This window comes from Anopheles aquasalis, chromosome 3 (assembly GCF_943734665.1).
Source record: "Anopheles aquasalis chromosome 3, idAnoAquaMG_Q_19, whole genome shotgun sequence".
Classification (NCBI taxonomy): Eukaryota; Metazoa; Arthropoda; class Insecta; order Diptera; family Culicidae; genus Anopheles; species Anopheles aquasalis.
In genome coordinates this window covers 63,287,048-63,305,385 of record NC_064878.1, presented here as the reverse complement: position 1 = coordinate 63,305,385, position 18,338 = coordinate 63,287,048, and the positions used below count along the sequence as shown (strand labels likewise).

At 49.6% G+C, this 18,338-nt stretch overlaps 2 protein-coding genes across 2 annotated transcripts in view; one reads left to right on the top strand and one right to left on the bottom strand.

Moving 5' to 3' along the window:
- Positions 1-481: 481 nt before the first annotated feature.
- Positions 482-8,840, bottom strand: LOC126578470 (platelet binding protein GspB). Its single transcript, XM_050241060.1, has 5 exons — positions 8,518-8,840; positions 6,929-8,376; positions 4,750-4,848; positions 4,586-4,656; positions 482-4,391 (listed from the first exon to the last, which is right to left on the bottom strand). The coding sequence occupies exons 2-5, from the start codon at positions 7,319-7,321 to the stop codon at positions 3,020-3,022; spliced, it is 1,935 nt and encodes a 644-aa protein (XP_050097017.1). The 5' UTR covers positions 7,322-8,376; positions 8,518-8,840; the 3' UTR covers positions 482-3,019.
- Positions 8,841-11,597: 2,757 nt separating this feature from the next.
- LOC126578468 (mucin-5AC) overlaps positions 11,598-18,338 on the top strand; it is a 50,788-nt gene continuing 44,047 nt past the window's right edge. The window contains exons 1-2 of the mRNA XM_050241059.1: positions 11,598-11,620; positions 13,054-13,203. The gene's annotated coding sequence lies outside the window, so the exon portion shown is untranslated. The remainder of the gene's footprint in view (positions 11,621-13,053; positions 13,204-18,338) is intronic.

Below are 18,338 nucleotides of genomic sequence, written 5' to 3'. Positions count from 1 at the left end.
TTTGATTCCTTCTTCATAATTTAAACGCCTGCATGACAATCAAACCAAGACCAAGTAAACATACTCGTGCGATACACCCAAAAGGAATTCCTTGTAAATACAGTTAAATCAGTTAAATATCCGTTTTAAGGGGCGTGAGAGAGCGCTTTGCATAAGAAAAAAGAACACATTTCTGGGCAATGAAACTATGACTATGCCTATTGCTACCTAGCGTGAGGAACGATAATGGAGGTGTAACAAGAGCGGTTCGAAAATTGACTACATGACAGGGTGATGCAATAAATACTTTTTACTTTTCCATATCACGATCACCTTTACCATATCCTCTCGACTTGCACGATGATATCGCTCGAGGAAACCTAACTAAGAGCTAACTGGAGCTGGAAAGAGTGAACTGAAGCTGCCTTATTCAACTGATAACACGACTACTGGTGCAGTGAACTGCGATTCGGCCAATCGTTTGATAAAAACTATTGAAATACACACACTGTTTCCCCCGATTATGGCGTCGTTTAAAAGGAATGAATTGATGATCTGAAAGAAATACTTTTGTTATTTTTTAAAAAAAGAAGAAAAGCATCGGCAAAACCAAGCACGAGGCATAATCTTCTCGTTTAATAGCACACTTTACAACAACAAAAAACCACAAAACCGAGATTGATGCTCTCGCTGGAACACGAATGTTGAGATCATCGAGCCACGGAAGCACCGGTGTGGGGATGGCGGCTCTCTTCACCTCAACTAATTAGCGTGCATGTAAGCTGGCCGGCCTGCAATCAACTCATAAGTAAAACACGCACAAAATCATCACACTTGTTTCGACACAGTCCTTGTCTGGCTTTTTGCTTTAAACTAACGTGCACCATGGCAGGGCATGGTGAACCAAATCAGTACGCAACGGAAGGGCCACGCATTTGAATACTATTCCTCGCGGGATGTTGCAGTGTGCTGTCCTCGATATGCATACACTATACTATGCTAGATCAATCGACTATCCGTTAGCGATCCGCTATTGGCCTACTCGCTAGCTACCACCGTTAATGGTGTTCTGATACTGCATCTGAATCAGCATTCGCTTTGCTGTTAGCTCCACCGAGAAGAACAACCGTTATGTCCTCACATCCGCTCGCAATCAATAAATATCTGGAAAATAAGGATTTCTACCATTTTCCGTTCCTCCCTCGCACCCATACTCATCAACTCAATCCTAACCACAATGCACTAATTGTTCTAAAGGAAAAAAATGGCAGCATTTACTTCGCTTCGCTGCGTGACGTCCAGCAGCTCCATGTAACGCTTCTACGCTCGTACTGGGTCTGGGTTTGCCGGTTCACGCAGCTGACACGGTGCGTACGATCCTTTCACAAACTAGGTTTTACATTATACAATAGAGAATAGAAAAAAGAGGTTGTGTAGACAACCGATCATGAACGCGAGTAGAAAATGGATATTCCTAAATATGCTAAGGTGCTGTCTACGCATTCGTCCCCACTGCACTTCTGTCTTATCCAACAAGAAAACAAACGCCAACCGTACCATCCTCCACCAACCTCATTTGCGTTGCGTTGCTCCTTTCCTACTGCCTTTCCAAAATCATGTTCACTCGCTGTTTCGTTATTCTCTTGCATCTTAAAACTAACGCTCGATCTCGGTCGATCGGTGATGTGTTGCACCACCCTTCTTTTTGACTTATGCTTTCTAGTGATTTCGCCACTTGTGGGTTCTTTCTGCTTTTTCTCTACTGAAAATGGAATTTTGTCGCAATTGACAATTTTTATAGCACTGGCTTCATAAAATGGTCGCTTTCGATTTGCCTTTTCTTTTCCGTTTTCTATAAGCCTCATCCACGTACAACGTCAACGTGGCATTCCCTTTTGGAATCCTTATGGAAGTTCCATTGGGATGCCACTGCTTGGGGGAGGTTCGATTAAGGCCTTCAATATACACGATTTCGCCAGATGCAAGCATGATGCTGCCTCATCATTAAGAGCACCATGTGCATAAACAGTCCCTGAGCTAGCTAAACAGGACTTTGCCTCTTTCTACTCATTCTCCTCCCTTCTACTACTACTGATGAGATCAATACGATCATGAGTTAAGTTTGCGTAGATGTCAATACAAGTAGTTGAGGTGATCTTATTTCGAAATTTCAAGATAGAATAACTACCTCGCACACAATGATTTGGGCTACTCCTACCGTTTCCTTCTAATGAATCTCATGAGGTGAGCCGTACGACCGACGGGGTCGCACGTGTTTGTTTGATATTGAAAGCTACAACACATCTGCTCACAGCTTGGAATTTGGTCGCAAAATCGAACTGGTTTGAAGTAATACTTAAGGAGTTTGTCTGTTCTAGGCTATCCTGGCAATTGCGCTCTCTGAGCAAAATACATCATGAGCAATCGCGCGCGCGCGCACGCGCCCATGTTTGTGTCTGACCTTTGTGTATAATGTGCGCAAAGGCAGCTCGCAAAGGTCCATGGGTACACAAAAAATGCGTAGCGAATAGGCGCTTCCATAAAACAGTCGCTAATTAACCAGCGTGTGGTTGATCTGCCGTACCATCGGAGGTGGAACTACTTCAGCTTCATCCCATTGATTCGGGTGTATCCACAGCAAAGCGTGCGATATGGATTGAGGATAGCACGGTATCAGTTTTGCCAATATGTCATTCTGCATTCTGTTTGCGATGTTCGCGAGCGGCTTGATCAATGGATGTACCCGCGTCCGCACAAGCTCAGCTCTCGCTATAGGCCACGCCGTGATCAGAGAGCACAGAGAAAGAGAGCGAACGTTGGGTACTATTTACACCACGGCTTAACAAACTATCCTACACTCACAGTCACCACTCGTTACTTGAGCGGGGAAACCGCTTTTTAACCACCTTCCCTTCAGCTACCGATCCCTTCGATCATCGACTGTCTAGCTAACGAGCGTTGAACGATTCCGTAAAATTCGAAAAAGTCATATCACATCCAGCAGCATGGCATCCGGTTCCGGTTTCTGCTGCTCTAGCATCTACTTTGCCACAATCGTAGCAGAGCTTTCGACTATCTCCGCACCAGTACTACCGGTAGTGGTCTCCAGGCCATGATAAGAATGGTGGGAACCACCAACACCGGCACCAGCTCGATCTGCACGATGGTTTAAGCCACCGCCACTCTCCAAATCACCGGCGAGAAGTAGCTTCCCATCTGACGGTGCTCCCGTTGCTGCCGGTGTTGCGGCCGTTGCCGGTGGAATGGCCGCTGGAAGAACGCTACCGGAAGCCGTCGTGACAAGAGAGCCTGTTTGCTGTTTGGTCGGTGTCGAGGGTTCCTTTTTATCGCCGGACGATGATTTGTTGCGCCGGAAGAAGTTCAATCCACTCTTCTTGGTGCTGCTTTTGGCGGGTGTCGTCGCGGGCACCGCCGTGCTATTAGGCTTCGTTGGCTCACCATCGGTACCATTCTCACCTCCATTCGATGTTACCGCACCAGGCGAGCCAGTGGCGTTGTTCGATGCGTTCTGTTGGCTCTGTCCACTGCCACTGCCAGTGTTGTGAGCAGCATTACCGCTGCCATTGCTACTGTTGCTACTGTTCTTCGACGAACGAAACATCGGAAAGAACGTGTGTCCGGAAGAGGATTTCGGTTCCTTCACCGGTGTTACCGGTGCAGCAGCAGCTGCCGATGTTGGTGATGTTTGTGGCACTGTTATCGAAGCGGTCGTGGCGATCGTGATGCTCGGTTCCGTTGTTGGCAGTGTGAGCCCATTGGTTTTACCTCCGCTGGCGGCGTTGCCACCACCACCAGCTGATGCAGAAACGGATAGCTTCAGTCCTTCAATGTCTCTCGCCAACTCGTCGTCACTCGTGGTCATGGTAACAGCACCAGTGGCTGCTAGTGAGGGAGGTCTGCTGGTTGTATTGCCATTCGCCGCACCATCGAACGTGTCGAAGGAGGAGAATGATGCTGTCGCTGAGTTCGGTTCAATACTGGTCACAGAGGAATTGCTGCTGCTGCTGCTGTTGCTAATTGCACTTTGTTGTTGTTGATTATGTTGTGGCTGAAGCATCGATTGACGCTGCATTGATGGAGAAGTAGCTGCCGTTGATGATGAAGATGATGGGAAGCGATTCTGTTGTTGCTGCTCGTACTGCTGCTGAACGAGTGCGTTGGGGAGGTAATCGTTTTGTTGCTGCTGCTGTTGATGATGTTGTGGAAACTGCTGGTGCTGCTGTATGGTGTGCTCGTAGCTCGGTGCACTGTCCGGACCGAACTCGGTATAAACGACAAGGTTTTCCGGAGGACCGTTATCCGTGCGACACTTATCACGGCACGCCTGGACCGCACTCCACACATCCTTCAGTTCCCCGGACAGATCCCGGTCCTTCAGTATTTCGGGTTTCCTAAAAGTAAACGATCAAACATTCGTCAGTAACAACAACATCTTCTCGTCAATCGCCCGTGAGTGTTGATTGTAAAACCAAAAACCATAAATCGTGCATGCTGACGCTTCTACTAACGCAATCGCAATAAAAACGTTCGCGAAACGTGCACGGATCATAAAAGGAAAAAAAAACCATACGGCCCCGGCACAAACCTTGAGAGGTGCAGCGACGGATTCATCGCTTCCACGAACTCGCACATCAGATCGACCAGATTCATGCGTTCCTGCAAAAGACAACAAAGCATCAGCTCGTAAAAGTCACCTTACATCACCAAGGAATCGCTAGATTCCGGGCCACCACCAGCACCACCACTTACCGGTGTGTCGGGACACTTTCGTCCAGCCTTTTTCAGCACCTCGGGGCTGGCCATCACAGCGTAGACTAGGGGTGGCACCTTCGGGCTGCCCGGTGGAATCTGCAAACGAGAACAACAATCAGCGTCAGAGGTATTTGCGAAGAATAGGCGACGCTCGCAGTTGTTGGGCTACAATATTAATCCCGCCTTCTTTTCGTAATCTCTGTAGCACACACAAGCACCACGGCAACGCGCACCCAACCCAGCCCAGGGGGGGATCCCAAGCACACTCGGACTTTCTTTCTTTCTTTTTGAATCCCACCGATCCGTGCTTTCATTTATCACGCTTTACCGTCGCGGTACACACTTGAAAGCGTGAGCATAGTGGCGGTGAGCGAGCGCATCATAACTTTATGCCACATTAAATTTCACTTTTACTTCCCCGCAAACCGCACCGCAGAAAAGAAGCCTCAAGAAGGCAGTCGGTGTCGTGCTGGCGTATGCCCACTCTCATCAGACACTTCCGAGGCACGCTCATCAGGTCACATTTGTCTTTGGGCGTACAGGCGCCACCATCATCCTCCATTCAGTCAGCGATTGTCCACGGGGTTTTACTCGATTTCTTTTCCCCATACCGCTCGGGAGGTGAGTGCCGGTCGGCAGGCAGGCAGGCAGCCAGCGTGATTTGGCTTCACCTCACATTATCGCATTACTTCTTACCCAGTTTTTATTCAATTTCCATTCGCGACGACGACGCAGTTTTTGTCGACGCCGCCACTTTGGCTCTTATGCTCTTTCGCTTGTGTTTTCCGGAACACCGCACGAGATCTTAATTTCGCGGTCAATTGAGGAAGCCTCATCCAATCCCCTCCCGCGTGTGGGCGCTCTCTGTTTGTTTTGCTTACTTTTACTCATAAGCATAATTGCACGCCATGGCACCGGTATGGCATGGCACGGCAACACCCTCACTCCGAAAGTGGCCGAGAAGTGGGAAATTCCTTTACCTTTTGCTTCTATTCGAGTGGACAGACCCCCGGGCACCGTTCCAAAGTTATTAAACGGACGCTCGATGACGCACGAGGGATGGTGGACCGGCGGAGTGATGGGCTCTCTTCTTTGATTAACACACATCCAATTTGTGTGCTTCAATCGATTAGCCACAGCAGCAAACCGGAAGCGAAAAGCAGAGGCCAGAAACCCGTGGAAAAGTGTTTAACTAACTATGTAAGCAGTCGCTCCACGTAACACCTTTGGTTTGTACGATCGGATACGATCGGATGGTGAAACCTTCAATTTCGACGCAAAACACGCAAACGTGTAGAAGCACAATAAGAGAATGAATCATTAATGATAATCTTTATAATCAGTCGAATGATAGTAATCAAAGAGAGGAATTAGATCCTGTGGTTACATTACTAAGAAACATCGATCTCCTATTTGTTTGCCAAACAGATCGAGATTAATAATTGATAGATCAGTCAATGATTCAGTATCAATCAGGCTCATATTAATCATTTCGGAAGCAAACATGATTTCAGTCTTTTTTAGGCTATTGTGCACCCTATTGGAGATGCTACTAGCGTAAAAGCTGAAGAAGTTTCTCTTAATCACGTTAAGAAGCATGATCATAAAATAAATGAAAGCTACACAAAGGCTCGCCCAGGACAGTGACAAAGGATTCGCTGCGCATAAGCATCACCAGTCCAGCCCGTAACGGAGAAATGTCTTTCTTCTTTGTTTCAATTCCCGTTAGCGGAGAGAAGACGCTGATCGAAACCACTCAATTGAACTAAGAACGCAAGAGATCGCTCAACGAGTGATTGCTATTTGTTTTGAGCGTTAAAACGCCATCAGCACCATAAGCCCCGAAGGCAATAAAACAAACAAAGCAGTGTCCGTGTCCTAACGGGGACCGGCTGTTCTCGTTTGGCTTAGTGGCCCCTTCAGTGAAAACAATTTAATTTAAAAAAGAATAAAGCATTTCAGAACTGTCCACCGTACCGGCATCGACCCTGACGGGCCGAACGACGATGCGAAACCATAAAACGGACCAGGAAGCGTCCATCACGCCGGTTCAAAGGTATTTTCCCCGTGAGGTGTCTCCTCGGCACACTTCTTTGTCCTGTCCAGTAGGAGCAGCTGTAAATCAATACCACCGCCAGCAAGGGGCCGACACATGGTCGCGCGGGGTGACACTTACCTTGCCCACCTTCATGCCACCGTACAGCGGGATCGGTGCGTCCGGATTGTCCGGGTTGGCGATCCGTGTCCAGCTGAGTACATTAATGAACACCTCCTTGCCATCGAGCGTCTTCTCCTTGATGCACATGTGCGGCTGAGGTGGATTCTTGAATGTTCGCGATGCTCGCGACCGGCGATGGGGAAAATTGTTCGGGATGCCATCGATGGTCAAATCCTGCTGCTGCTGTTGCTGCTGTTGCTGTTGCTGCTGCTGCTGCTGGTTCTGGTACTGCTGTCCACCTGGACCACCCGGAAAGTGCTGATATTCGGCATTCGGTTCATGCTGCTGGTGATAGTCGTGTCTCGGGGAGCTCTGTCGAAGCGCAGCACCATAGTCCGGTGCCGCATTCATCGTTCCGTGTGCGGTTACCGGTCCACTTCCGCCGAACGCACCGCAATTTGATAGTAAAAGCACTTCTTCCAACGCCGGCAATCAAACGATTTCGATGTGTCCGTTTGACGTCGCTTTATCGATAAAGCTGCTGCTGCCAGGTGGTAGGTCCGGGTCCAGGCACAGCACGCACCGAGAGCACGTCGTCCACGTCCGTCCTTTCCGTGCACGTGGAATTGGTGCTCCACTTTCAGCCACACTTCACTGGCCACGCAGCTTTTATCACCGTGTCCGCCTTCAACACTGGCCGTGGCTTTAGTGTGCTGGCGACAGGACGAACACTTCCGCTACGGCCACAACGCACAAACCACCGAGCACCATAGTGCGAGCAGAGAATGAAAGAAAGAACGGATGGAATCCTTGGTACGGTTCTTGGCACTGGGCACGCGGGATAACTGGCGAGAGCAACAAAGAATCACCAACCAACACAGCACCAGGACAGACAGAGTGCAAAAGGGCAAAACAAACACGGACGATTCGGGATGGGACGGCGACTCACTAGACACGTCTCCTTCCTGCTCTAACTGCACTCACTAAGCCCGTCTTCGCGAAAACATAAATGCAGATCGTAGCAAGCGCGAAACGGTCTCCGATTATGTTGCTGCCGTCGCTGCTGCTCTTACGACACCTACGTCTCCATCCAATTTCCGGTGCACGCCTGTATGTGTGCGTGTCTGTTGTCTGTGCGCATCCAATCATGCGAGGCGCCACCAGTGCACTAAAATTGCATTTTCCATCTTTTCCTGCGCTGGAACCGACGGCCAGTATTGCACTTCCAGTCCGATAATTTTGTGAAAATATTTAACAACGAGCTGCCGAGTGCAACGCAATCGTTCGCATCTCGTGTTTCCAGCAACTGGGCTGGCGGTTGCTTCGGTCGTTGGTCTCGTCGTCGTCTTCAGCGCACCCAGAGGGGGGTGGGGATCTCGGCGATGTCCGCTGGTCGGTGATGCTGTGACCACGGGAGGGAAAACCAGATGACTCCGTTCGCTTTCTGGCTCCTTCTGTGAACAATTCTAGAACGAAAACCAGGGAGAGAGGAACGGTGAGATCTGGGATCGGGAAGAATTGCGTCGTCTCGATTTTATGTTGCTCCGGATGGGCAGCATAGAATTCTGTGGAGTCCCTATTTTTGGAGCATTATTGTTTACACGCACCTTCTGGAGCACGGCGCACACTCCCCGCTGTTGGGCCGGAAAAACAACAAACCTACACCTCTCCGCACCTCTCCGGACGTCCTCCACCACCAACCAGAAGAAGGATAAGGATTTTCTCCGGAATGCACTCCTTCGCGTGCGACACAAGACGAGCTGGTTGGTTTGCGGTTTTCCACGTCCCGAGCAATTCCGCACAGAATCGGCCACTCGCGAAAAAGCCACAAACACGAAGGGGGAGAACCGCACTCTTCCCGTACCCGTGAGCTGCGTGTGCGGTGAAAGTTATGCTTTTTTATGCTGCACGACACACGACGAGAAGGAAGAAGAAGGGGAGAAGATTTTTTCCTCTTTCCTCCGATCTTTTCCGAAGAGCCCGAGTTTGTTTTTATCGCGGTGCTGTCAACGGGTGGTGTCTGCGCTGGCAACCCTGCCAGTGCCAGCTGGTATAACTTTTTAAAAAGAAACAGAGCGGCAAGAGATTATTTAAACTAATCACAAGCTTCCTTAATTTTCCAATCATTTTTTGGAGAGTATAGTAACGATTCTAGACTACAACGCAGCAGCATTTGAGAGATTTTCAACGAACCAAACGACCGACAATTTGACGAAACGGGTTGCAGAGAAGATTGCGTACAAGTTTTAGGCAAAAAAATCCCGGGCAAAAAAAGTAAAAAAGGTTGAAATTTCCGTTTGCCGTTGCCATTTCCGATTAACTTTCCTCCCAATGCGGTTTCCAGGGAGCAGGAGCACATTACAGTTTTCGTGGACAGTATTTGTCCCATAAGCTTTTCTGTGCTACTCCAATCTTCAGCTGCTAAATTAAATTCCTGCTCTTGCTCCGCTGGGGTGGGATTTTAGAACGTTCTGCCTTCCAGAGGCAGGAACTACTTAATCGTCCTATTTGCCTTTAAGCAGTCTTCGTATACATTAAACCTAAACCCTTACAATAATAATTTCCTTAAAATTAAACGAATTAATTAAAAGAACACGTTGCTGCTGGGGGTTGTGCAATCCACTGCCAAGGACGACTGATTTTCTTTGTTGCCCAGTACCGCATTCCTCCCTATCCGTACCTCCTAACCGTTCCTACACCCACTCGAACCACCACCAGCCGCTTTTGATGCTCTTGTAACCAGTGGTTACCGGACGAAAAGAACTCAACCCCTTCCTCCTCCCCTCTTGGTGGTCCACGAGTGACAGATGAAAGTGAATCGATTTCCATCTGCATGTCCTCGAACCCTCCCAACCCCACGCAGCATGGGTCCCATTGGTGACATTGAAACGAAAACTAGTGCACGCCACAAGCTCTTAACGGTGGCTCTTGATGGCGAACGTGACATGGCGCTGCTTAAACGGTCAGCACCCACCAATCGATCACACTTTCTTTTCGGTTTAGCTCGATGAACGATTTACTTTCGCATCACCCGGAATCGGAACCAGGCGGCCAACGGCTGAGGTCGCGCGATCGATGCTCGGTGTTGAATGTCTTGGTTTTTGGTCGCTTGGCGAGCACCACAGTTTCCACCCGGGTGGGAGGAGCGGGTAAATGTTCGTTCTGGTTTCAATTTGACTTAGATTTGCTTTTCTCTGCGGCTCTTTTCCATTTTTCCTCTTTCACCGTGGGTTCCAAATGGAGAGAAAACTCGGTGGGGAGGGAAATGATTCGTGAAATCCGCCATGCGCCACACAAACATTCACAGAGCTGGCTGCTTTCACGTGTGGTGGGAAAGCCGCAGGATCTGTGCCGTTCTGTGAAAGTTCGCCCACGATTATCGGTTGGCCAAATTTGGGTTTCGCGAATTACTGATCGGAAGTGCAGCGAGCCGATGGATTAACCACTCCGATGGATTATGATAGACAGCGATCGAGTGTTGCCGGTGGAGTGGTGGAACCTTTCACGAACTCTCATATTATCGCACGCCTAGTCCGATAAGAGGGGCCAGTCCTCTGGTTACGCAAAACCCCCAAAACGCACATTCATGTTATACGACTGCACCCTCTCACCAGTTGGGAATTCATATTTCATAAGCCAATGGGCGCGCACGCTCGCAGGCGTAGGCGCTATTTATGGTGCTTACGGAGCATAATTAAATTCCTGACTACCCCACTGACTAAACAAACCTCCTCCGGTGCGGTGCTCGCGCGAACCATCACGATAAGGAACGAAACGAAGTTATGAAAAAAGGGCATGAAAGGAGTGGCCATTTTGGAGCATAAAATTAGAGAGATTAAACCGCATGCGACAGCGGCAGTCACGATTGACAGGAAAAAGCGTTGATAAAACAGAGATTAGGGGGGCGCGAGCTAAAACAGTAAAAAAGTCCCAACCCAAAATGGAACGGCATGTTGTACCCCGTATCGAACGGCGATCGAATCGTGCGATCGACCGGAGCTGTCAGTCAAAGCGCACGCGGCCAAGCGATCGAGCGTTGGTCAGTCAAAAAATCAATCTTTGATTTTGAGTTCGAGACGAGCGACGGCCGGACGTGCCATCGATTGGTCGGTCAGTGGTGCAATCAAGGTAATTGCTGCCGTTCACCCTTTTTGGTCGGCTCGGTCTTGGTTATGTAGAGGTGGCGCTATCACGACAGCAGCTCACTGGAAATGCCGGAACAGAGAGAAAAATAAAATGAAATTGAAGCAACCAAACACCGAATCCGAATTTCATGCTCCCCTTTCACCGTGTGCGGTCAACGATCAGCAACATGATCCGTGACGTCATCAACATCGGTCAAGCGGGGTGGCTGAGCTGTAACCAGTGCGGTCTTCATCACTGAGTACAACAGGCACGTGCCCAGAGCCCAGTGCTGTTTGGGGCCTTCAAAATGAAATTCTGCATTTTTCCAGACTCTTTTATTCTTCTCAAAATACCCAAAATGATCGCGCTACAATTGTAAAAAATAAGGCAGTGAGGCGCGTTATCATAGTAGACCCAGGGTCCCTCCACGTAGAGGCTTAGGACGGCGCCTGACGTGATCTTCGCGCTCCGATCGTGAGCACGAACCGACTGTAAACAAACCGAAGCCAGAGCCCCACCTGAATGGCCGACGGTTCGGAGCGATCGCGATCGTGAGTCTTGAACGAGGTGTCCACGCGAACAGAGGTACGTGCGTTCGTTCGTAGGTTTCCACCGCGGTGATCGTGTTGGCTGGTGGCGTTCACGTAGGTTTTGCGCGCAAAACCAGTGCTCCGAGCCGGTCCTTGCGTGCGTGCGTTTCATTCACGAAACCGTTGCGACGTTGAAGGGCATCCGTCCTCGAGAGTGAGGAGAGATCGTGGAACAGCGCGTTCGTTTGAAGGTGTAAAAGCAACCCATACCATGTGCACTGGATGATGATCTACCGGATGAATGTGCTTGTGCATGATGGTGTTGTGATCGCGTAGTGACTCGTAGTGATCCGGCGCATGTTTTTGTGGTGCATCTGCTCCACTCGTTCGACTGACCGGGGTGGCCGGAATTTCGGCGATCGTATTGACGCAGATCGCAGACAAACATCGCCGGATGGCCATGGGATGGATGGGTGCGCGTGGTTCCGAGGCACGTTTTGTTTTTGGCTGCGTTCCGCTTTAAAACGCGTTTCGCCGACGACCACGACAACGACATCGTGTTCGCGAAGGTGGTGAAACAGGTTTTTCATTATTTTTTCTTTAGATTTTTTGGCGGCCGCTCATTCCGTTTCGTGCGTTCCATTCTGATATGCTGCGTCTTAGACGGTGGCCAATGGGCGTTTATTGGACTGATTTGGGCTTATGCTCACCGGTTTTTGGTTGCGATGTTAGAGAGGATGCCTTAACCTGTGTTTTTACTGGTTTTCGAATGATACAGACACAGCTACAGTGTGGCCGGTTGCCGCAAAGTTATTTGTTTTGAGTTCTGATCTTTCGTTGGAATTTCCACATTTTTTTCCCCTCTTCTCTCACTCGCCATTCGCATTTTATCAACTCGTTTCTTGCGAATGCTGCGCAGTTTGTTTTGACTGTTTCACCTTGCAAAACGGCGTGGTTCAATAAGCGATAAGCAGCAACAGTGAGTCTTTGCGCATCTCGAATCGATCCAAGTGGAAAGTCCGACATCCGGCATGATCTGTCGAAAGGAGCGACCATCTTCCAAGGGCGGTTCCAAGTACCGATCAGCAGCAGCTGCAGCACAACATATACACACTTGGTGCTTAGGGAGAAAGTGAAAATTTACAACCCTTATCGTGATCAACGGGCATCAGCAAGCGGTGATTCCACCACCGATTCAGGGCTAGCGAAGCTTTGAATTGGAAAACGATAGAAAAGGAGATTTTCCTCCGATGAACCACCTCCCCGATGATGGTCGAAGCTCCTCTACTGCTGCTGCTACGGCGAGTGAAGTGGAAAGCGGCTAATTAAGCTTAAGCAATGTGTCATTTGTTTACCCAATGGCAGCGTGGCCAGTGGTTTGCTTAAGCGAAATTAAGTTCAAGTGAAAATAATTAATTGAAAGTAATTTATTTGGAGATTTTCTTCTCCTTCCTTCCCTCCTTGCTGTGCTGTGAATGAAAACATCAGCTGGAACAGAAGCCCAGCGCCATTATTACGATCGTGAAGGGGGTATCCTCCTCCATCAGTGCAACGCAGTACGAAGTGACGCGATAGAAAAGGTTTCAAATCCTACCAAGTGGCCAGTCCGTCAGTCCAGCTGTGTATGTTCAGTGTGTGGTGAGTGTGAAAAAAGGAAAATTTTAAAAAGAAAACCGAAACGCGGTACCAAACCGCGAAGCGAACTGTTTACAACCCGTGGCTTCACCTGACCTCCGGTGTATCCGGTGAATGAAGCTGCGCTAAGACTGAGGCTCAGCCCGAAACCAAATCGCATCATCATCATCTTTACGCATCACCATCATCATCATCATCGGCGTTGGTGAAAACATTGTTTTTCCGCCAACATCGCGCCACATTTTTCTCGAGAGCGCGCGCACGCGTTTCACCGGATAAACCGCGGAGTGAGGCGACAGAAAGCGCACGGTACGGTACGGACTGGTTGTGATCGTAAAGGGGTGATTAGGAGCGGCCTGGAGTGTCGTGTTACGATGGAGCGAAATTTATCGCTCAAACAAAATGGTGCTCGATTTGATTAATGGACGTGTAGGACGTGAAATGCACACCGCAAGTAGTCGCTACCGTGCGAAGCGGGCGTCACGCTATTAACTCGCCGTCAAACGATCTACCACGATGCAATCTTTCAATACATTGAGTCCAGAAGGACTTTCAGGTGTTATTATTAGACTGAAATCATCATCTGTGTACCTATTAACGCTCGGCCACACCACTTCCAGCAGGTCACCGTAGTCTAGAGCTGCTTGTCTACGATCTTCTCAAACATTTCAGCGACTCAACGAAGTGAACGTGCCTAGACACCTGCACCATGCACGTGATCGCGTGCCGTTTGCGTGCACACGCTTTTTGGGGTCACACTGCACTGCAACCGAGGAAGCCAGATATGGCTGGGGTGCCCTGTGGCCATTGCCGTTTGCAGTGTTGAACTCTGTTTACGATCAGTGATCACAGACGCTCAGATTTCACCGCAGGAATGCTCGCACACGCTGCTACTGACCAAACTGGTGACTGGGGTCTGCACTTGCACCAACAACGAGAGGTCATCCCCAAGAGCCCCCCGGAGAGAATCGTTAGACGGAGAACAGCCCGGCCCGGTGGTCAAGCACTCGCGCTAGGAATGAGATAAAGCTTTTAATTACATAATGATCGACGTAGTTGTCGAAACTGGTGAGGCGCGCGATGCCGCAGACCCGATACGCTTCCCAATTAGTTATGAGCGAGGAGGGCAACCGGCTCTACGGTGCTTGATAGGCAATCTAAGATTCGAAAGCGGCCGGACGGCCTCCGTTAAATGGTCGGCTTGGGACCGGACCGAGGTTTAAGTGGTTTTCCAACGAGATAACGCCCCGCCATTTGAACGTTGATTCTTTGTTTTGAAAGTTGGGAAATTCCATTCCAGAGTGTCGTTTGGGGCTTGGTACAGTTAAGATTAGTGGAGTTCTTGCTGTTGATGGAGTCGCTGGTTGTACATCGTCAAGCGTTAGCGCGTTAGCGCGTTAGCATTGAAGGCGCGAGCGAATATTGAAGCAACATCCATCAAACATTGGCTTAGGTGGACTCGTTGGGCGAATGTGTGACTTAAGGCAATTCAATTCGCGCATGATGGCCGCACCACCCATGATCACTGAAAAAAAAACAACCAAGCTGCCAAAGTAAAGAGCGTTGACCATGATTAAGATGCCAAAGCAAAGCACGTTACCGCAACAAGTTGTTGCTTCTGCTTGGTTCATAAATACGCTCTAGCCGTCCCCCGCTTCTCTGTGCAGCGAGGCTCTAGCGTTACATCTTTATCGGCGCGAAAAGGTGTGGCCATAAATTGTGCGGCTATCTTCACCTCTCCACCGCGAGAGAGCATAACTTTGTGGCCACCTTCAACGGGGTGGAAAATTTGGCCTCCAGAAGTGACCACCGTGGCCAAAGCGACCAATATTCTCCGTGATTTTTCTACTCTTTCTCGCTTGTTTTCTTGAAACGCTTTATCGCCTTCACGCACACGTTACACGGGCAAAGTGGTCCAACGGGGCCGGTCACTTGGAAAACAACCCAGTCCCCTCCACGATGCCGTCGATTGTTCACTTCTAAGCTCCCTCCGTCGCTCCATCACCTCCGCCGCACAATTAGAGTTGCCGCACGCTGCACGGTTGAAGATTTTGTCCATCAAAACGGCCCAACACCGTTAGGTAAAGCTGAACGCGTCGCCACGATCACGCCCGTGTCCTTGCCGTGACGCATCTTGCAGACGCTGCGCTGCTGTGCGTTACCATTGTTGCAGAATCCCCATAAATAAGCGGCGCTGCGGTGGCCCACGCTCTCATGATTAAAACATCAGCGCGATCGGTGGCCCTCGAATTCTAAGCGCATAAAATCGCCACACAAAAAAGGGGTAGGAGTGTGTGACCGGGTGAGGGTGGGTCGTGGGTCGAAGGTTTTTTTTTCCATCCACACACCAAGCGACCACACTGGGGGGTGGTGTGATTTTGGGGATGTTCTTGCACCGCACTGCTGGTGACTGCTCAGTCGGTCAAGCGACGAACCCTTCCGTGAGCAAAAGGTAATAGATAGGCTTTCGTCCTTCTACTGCCCCAGCAGCAGCAGCCCCGGCACAACGCACACAATGGCCAGTTTTTCATTCTTCCTTTGGCACACCTCCCTGCAGGAAGCTTTGTTTTTCGCGCGCCGCAGTAAACAATCGAAGCAACTTCGTCGTGTGTCCGGTTGTCCGGCCCGGATACCAGCGCCTGCTGCTGCTGTGGCTGCACATTTTATGCATGTGCATTGTAATGCCACAAACAAACACATAAGCTGCGTGTGTACATTGCACTCTCTGTCCCGCGGTCCCTTGGTGCGAAGGTCAAAAGTTCAGATTGCACTTCCACGCAGGAGACAACACACGGAGAACAGAGAGAGAGAGAGAGGACAGAACAGAGCTGTTGTCGCTCAAGATAATCCGCGGAAGTTCCGCGCACCGCAAAGTGTGTCTGCATTAACAATTGACGTTTGTCGTGTCATGCAGCCGAGGAGGTTAAACAACTCGACAACGACAACGACGACGACAACAACGACTGCGAGTGTAAAAGATGGTAACTTATTCGCGTTTTATTGCCGCGCTATGTACAACATGTCCTTTCTCGGTACACCGCCGGTAGCGATCCGGGGGGGGGGGGGGGGGGGGGGGGCAGAATTTATGAATCATTTGTTAACCATTTGTCCTTCAGAGTTCTATTTGCATAAGCACAAGCACCTCTAATGTACCGGCAAGAAGTGGGAATAAAAAAAAAACACTCGCAACCCAGCAGCGCCCGGGATACGTAACGTCCGCGAATGGACCGAAGCTTCACCATCCGCAATCAGTTGAGTTATCAGGTCGTCACCACCCGATGCCATTGCAATTACGTCGTTAAACGTGACAATCACCACGACGCGCGGGCGACCACCAGCAGCTAGATTTTTGCAATAATATGTGACCACACCACCACACCTTTCAGGGGCCGCAAATCGCTCGCACGATTAATCGTCGCGACGGTCGCGCCGTTAAGCTGGGTGTTGGCCACGGCCCATGGCATCGGTGCACGCGCGCATCGCCAAGCCAGTGCAGTGTGCCGCGTGTTCCGTTTCGTTGTTTTATTTTTTTTTTATTTTGAAATATTGAATCCAAGCGACAGCCAACCATTTAACGATCACGTCGTGTGGATATTGATGACTGAGGATTTTTTTTATATGTGTTTCGAAACCCGTACGACAACCACGCAGATAGTTAATGCGCTAGATGATAATAGGGTGTATGAAATGGGAAAAATAGTTATGAAAGGAGCACCATAAACGAGAGTGTGAACTGTTCAGGAGTCGGTATACGAATACGACTTTAACGCTACCAAGTTTTCATTTAAACCTGCTTCCATTATGTGGCCTATAAGGACTTTATATTGCCCTTTTAAAGTATAGTATTAATATCTTTAGTATACATGCTCATTAACATGAAATATCCAGAGAGCTTTCTAGACAAAATACCAATTAAAATGATTTTCCAATTAGAAACATCCTCGTTACCATTTCAAAAGATTTTAATCCCCCCGCAAAAAAGGAACGAAATGTCATTCAAATTGGGCCCAAAAAACGGATACAAAACGGTTGAGCAACTGCCTTTTTTTCCTCTCTTTTTCATGTTTCGTCCGTTCCTATTGATCAGCTTCCATTTTGGTGACAAAAGTTCACCGGAATACCCCCGTGCAGTCAAAGAGCGTGTTGAAGCAATGCTCGCCAAAGAAATGAGGCCCCATGGCTTTAACCAATTACTTCGCTCTTCGCGAGGTGAATGACGCTGGTGCTGTGTATATCGGTTAGGAGCTGCGATGAGACCGTGGCCGGGGTGACAGGCCACACGTACGCGCTCGTCGTGGCGTGTACTGCCATGCTCACGCGCGAGACCTTAATTTCAATTTGACCATTTTGTGCATGTCGCGTGACAGTGCGGACAATGTTTGTCGCCAACGCGTCTAGCAGTCATGCTCTCAATTACCCTGACCCCGAGGCGAGTCGAGGCTCTGGGAATTTGGGACAGCACCGGTGGACGAGCACCTTTCATTCAACCGAATTTGCGTGACACATCGCGGTCGGCACGGAATGGCGCGGTTTTCGGTTCGATGCGAAACGAATCCAACCGGAGCTGCCGGCAACGAAGGGCAATGTCGTGTCCATTTAGGCCACGTTGTGGAGGGTAATCGACAATCTAATCGAACAGGATTTAGATTCCGATCGAAGCCATAAATCTGTCAAGCGCCCGGAGACCGGATTAATGCTGTCATCGAAGCACGGTCGTGCTCGTGTTTGCTTAGTTGCTGCTGATGCCCTGGTGCTTCTTTCACACCGAGTGTATACACCATAAATTCATCAACTTTCATCAGGGATCCGAGGGGTCTTGTGATCGGTGCTGTGGCTGCAACGCACCACGGCATCGTACCGCCAAAAGCGTTCTAGCGCGAGGTGCTTGACCATCAGCAGCACATATGCGAGCAGCACACTTGGATCGGTACGGTGGATCGGTCCGAGCGGTTGCTTCACCGCATCTCACGTAATTGTGTGGCGCGCGCATGGCTCACAAATTGTTGCTCTTATTTCGAGAAGGTCCAGTGCGCGCCCCCGAGCCTAGACACCGTCGAGAACATCGCAGAACCATTAAAGTGAATTATATGCTTCAAGGGTCCGCGTCCAAGCACTTGTGCCGAACCGATTCCAATTCC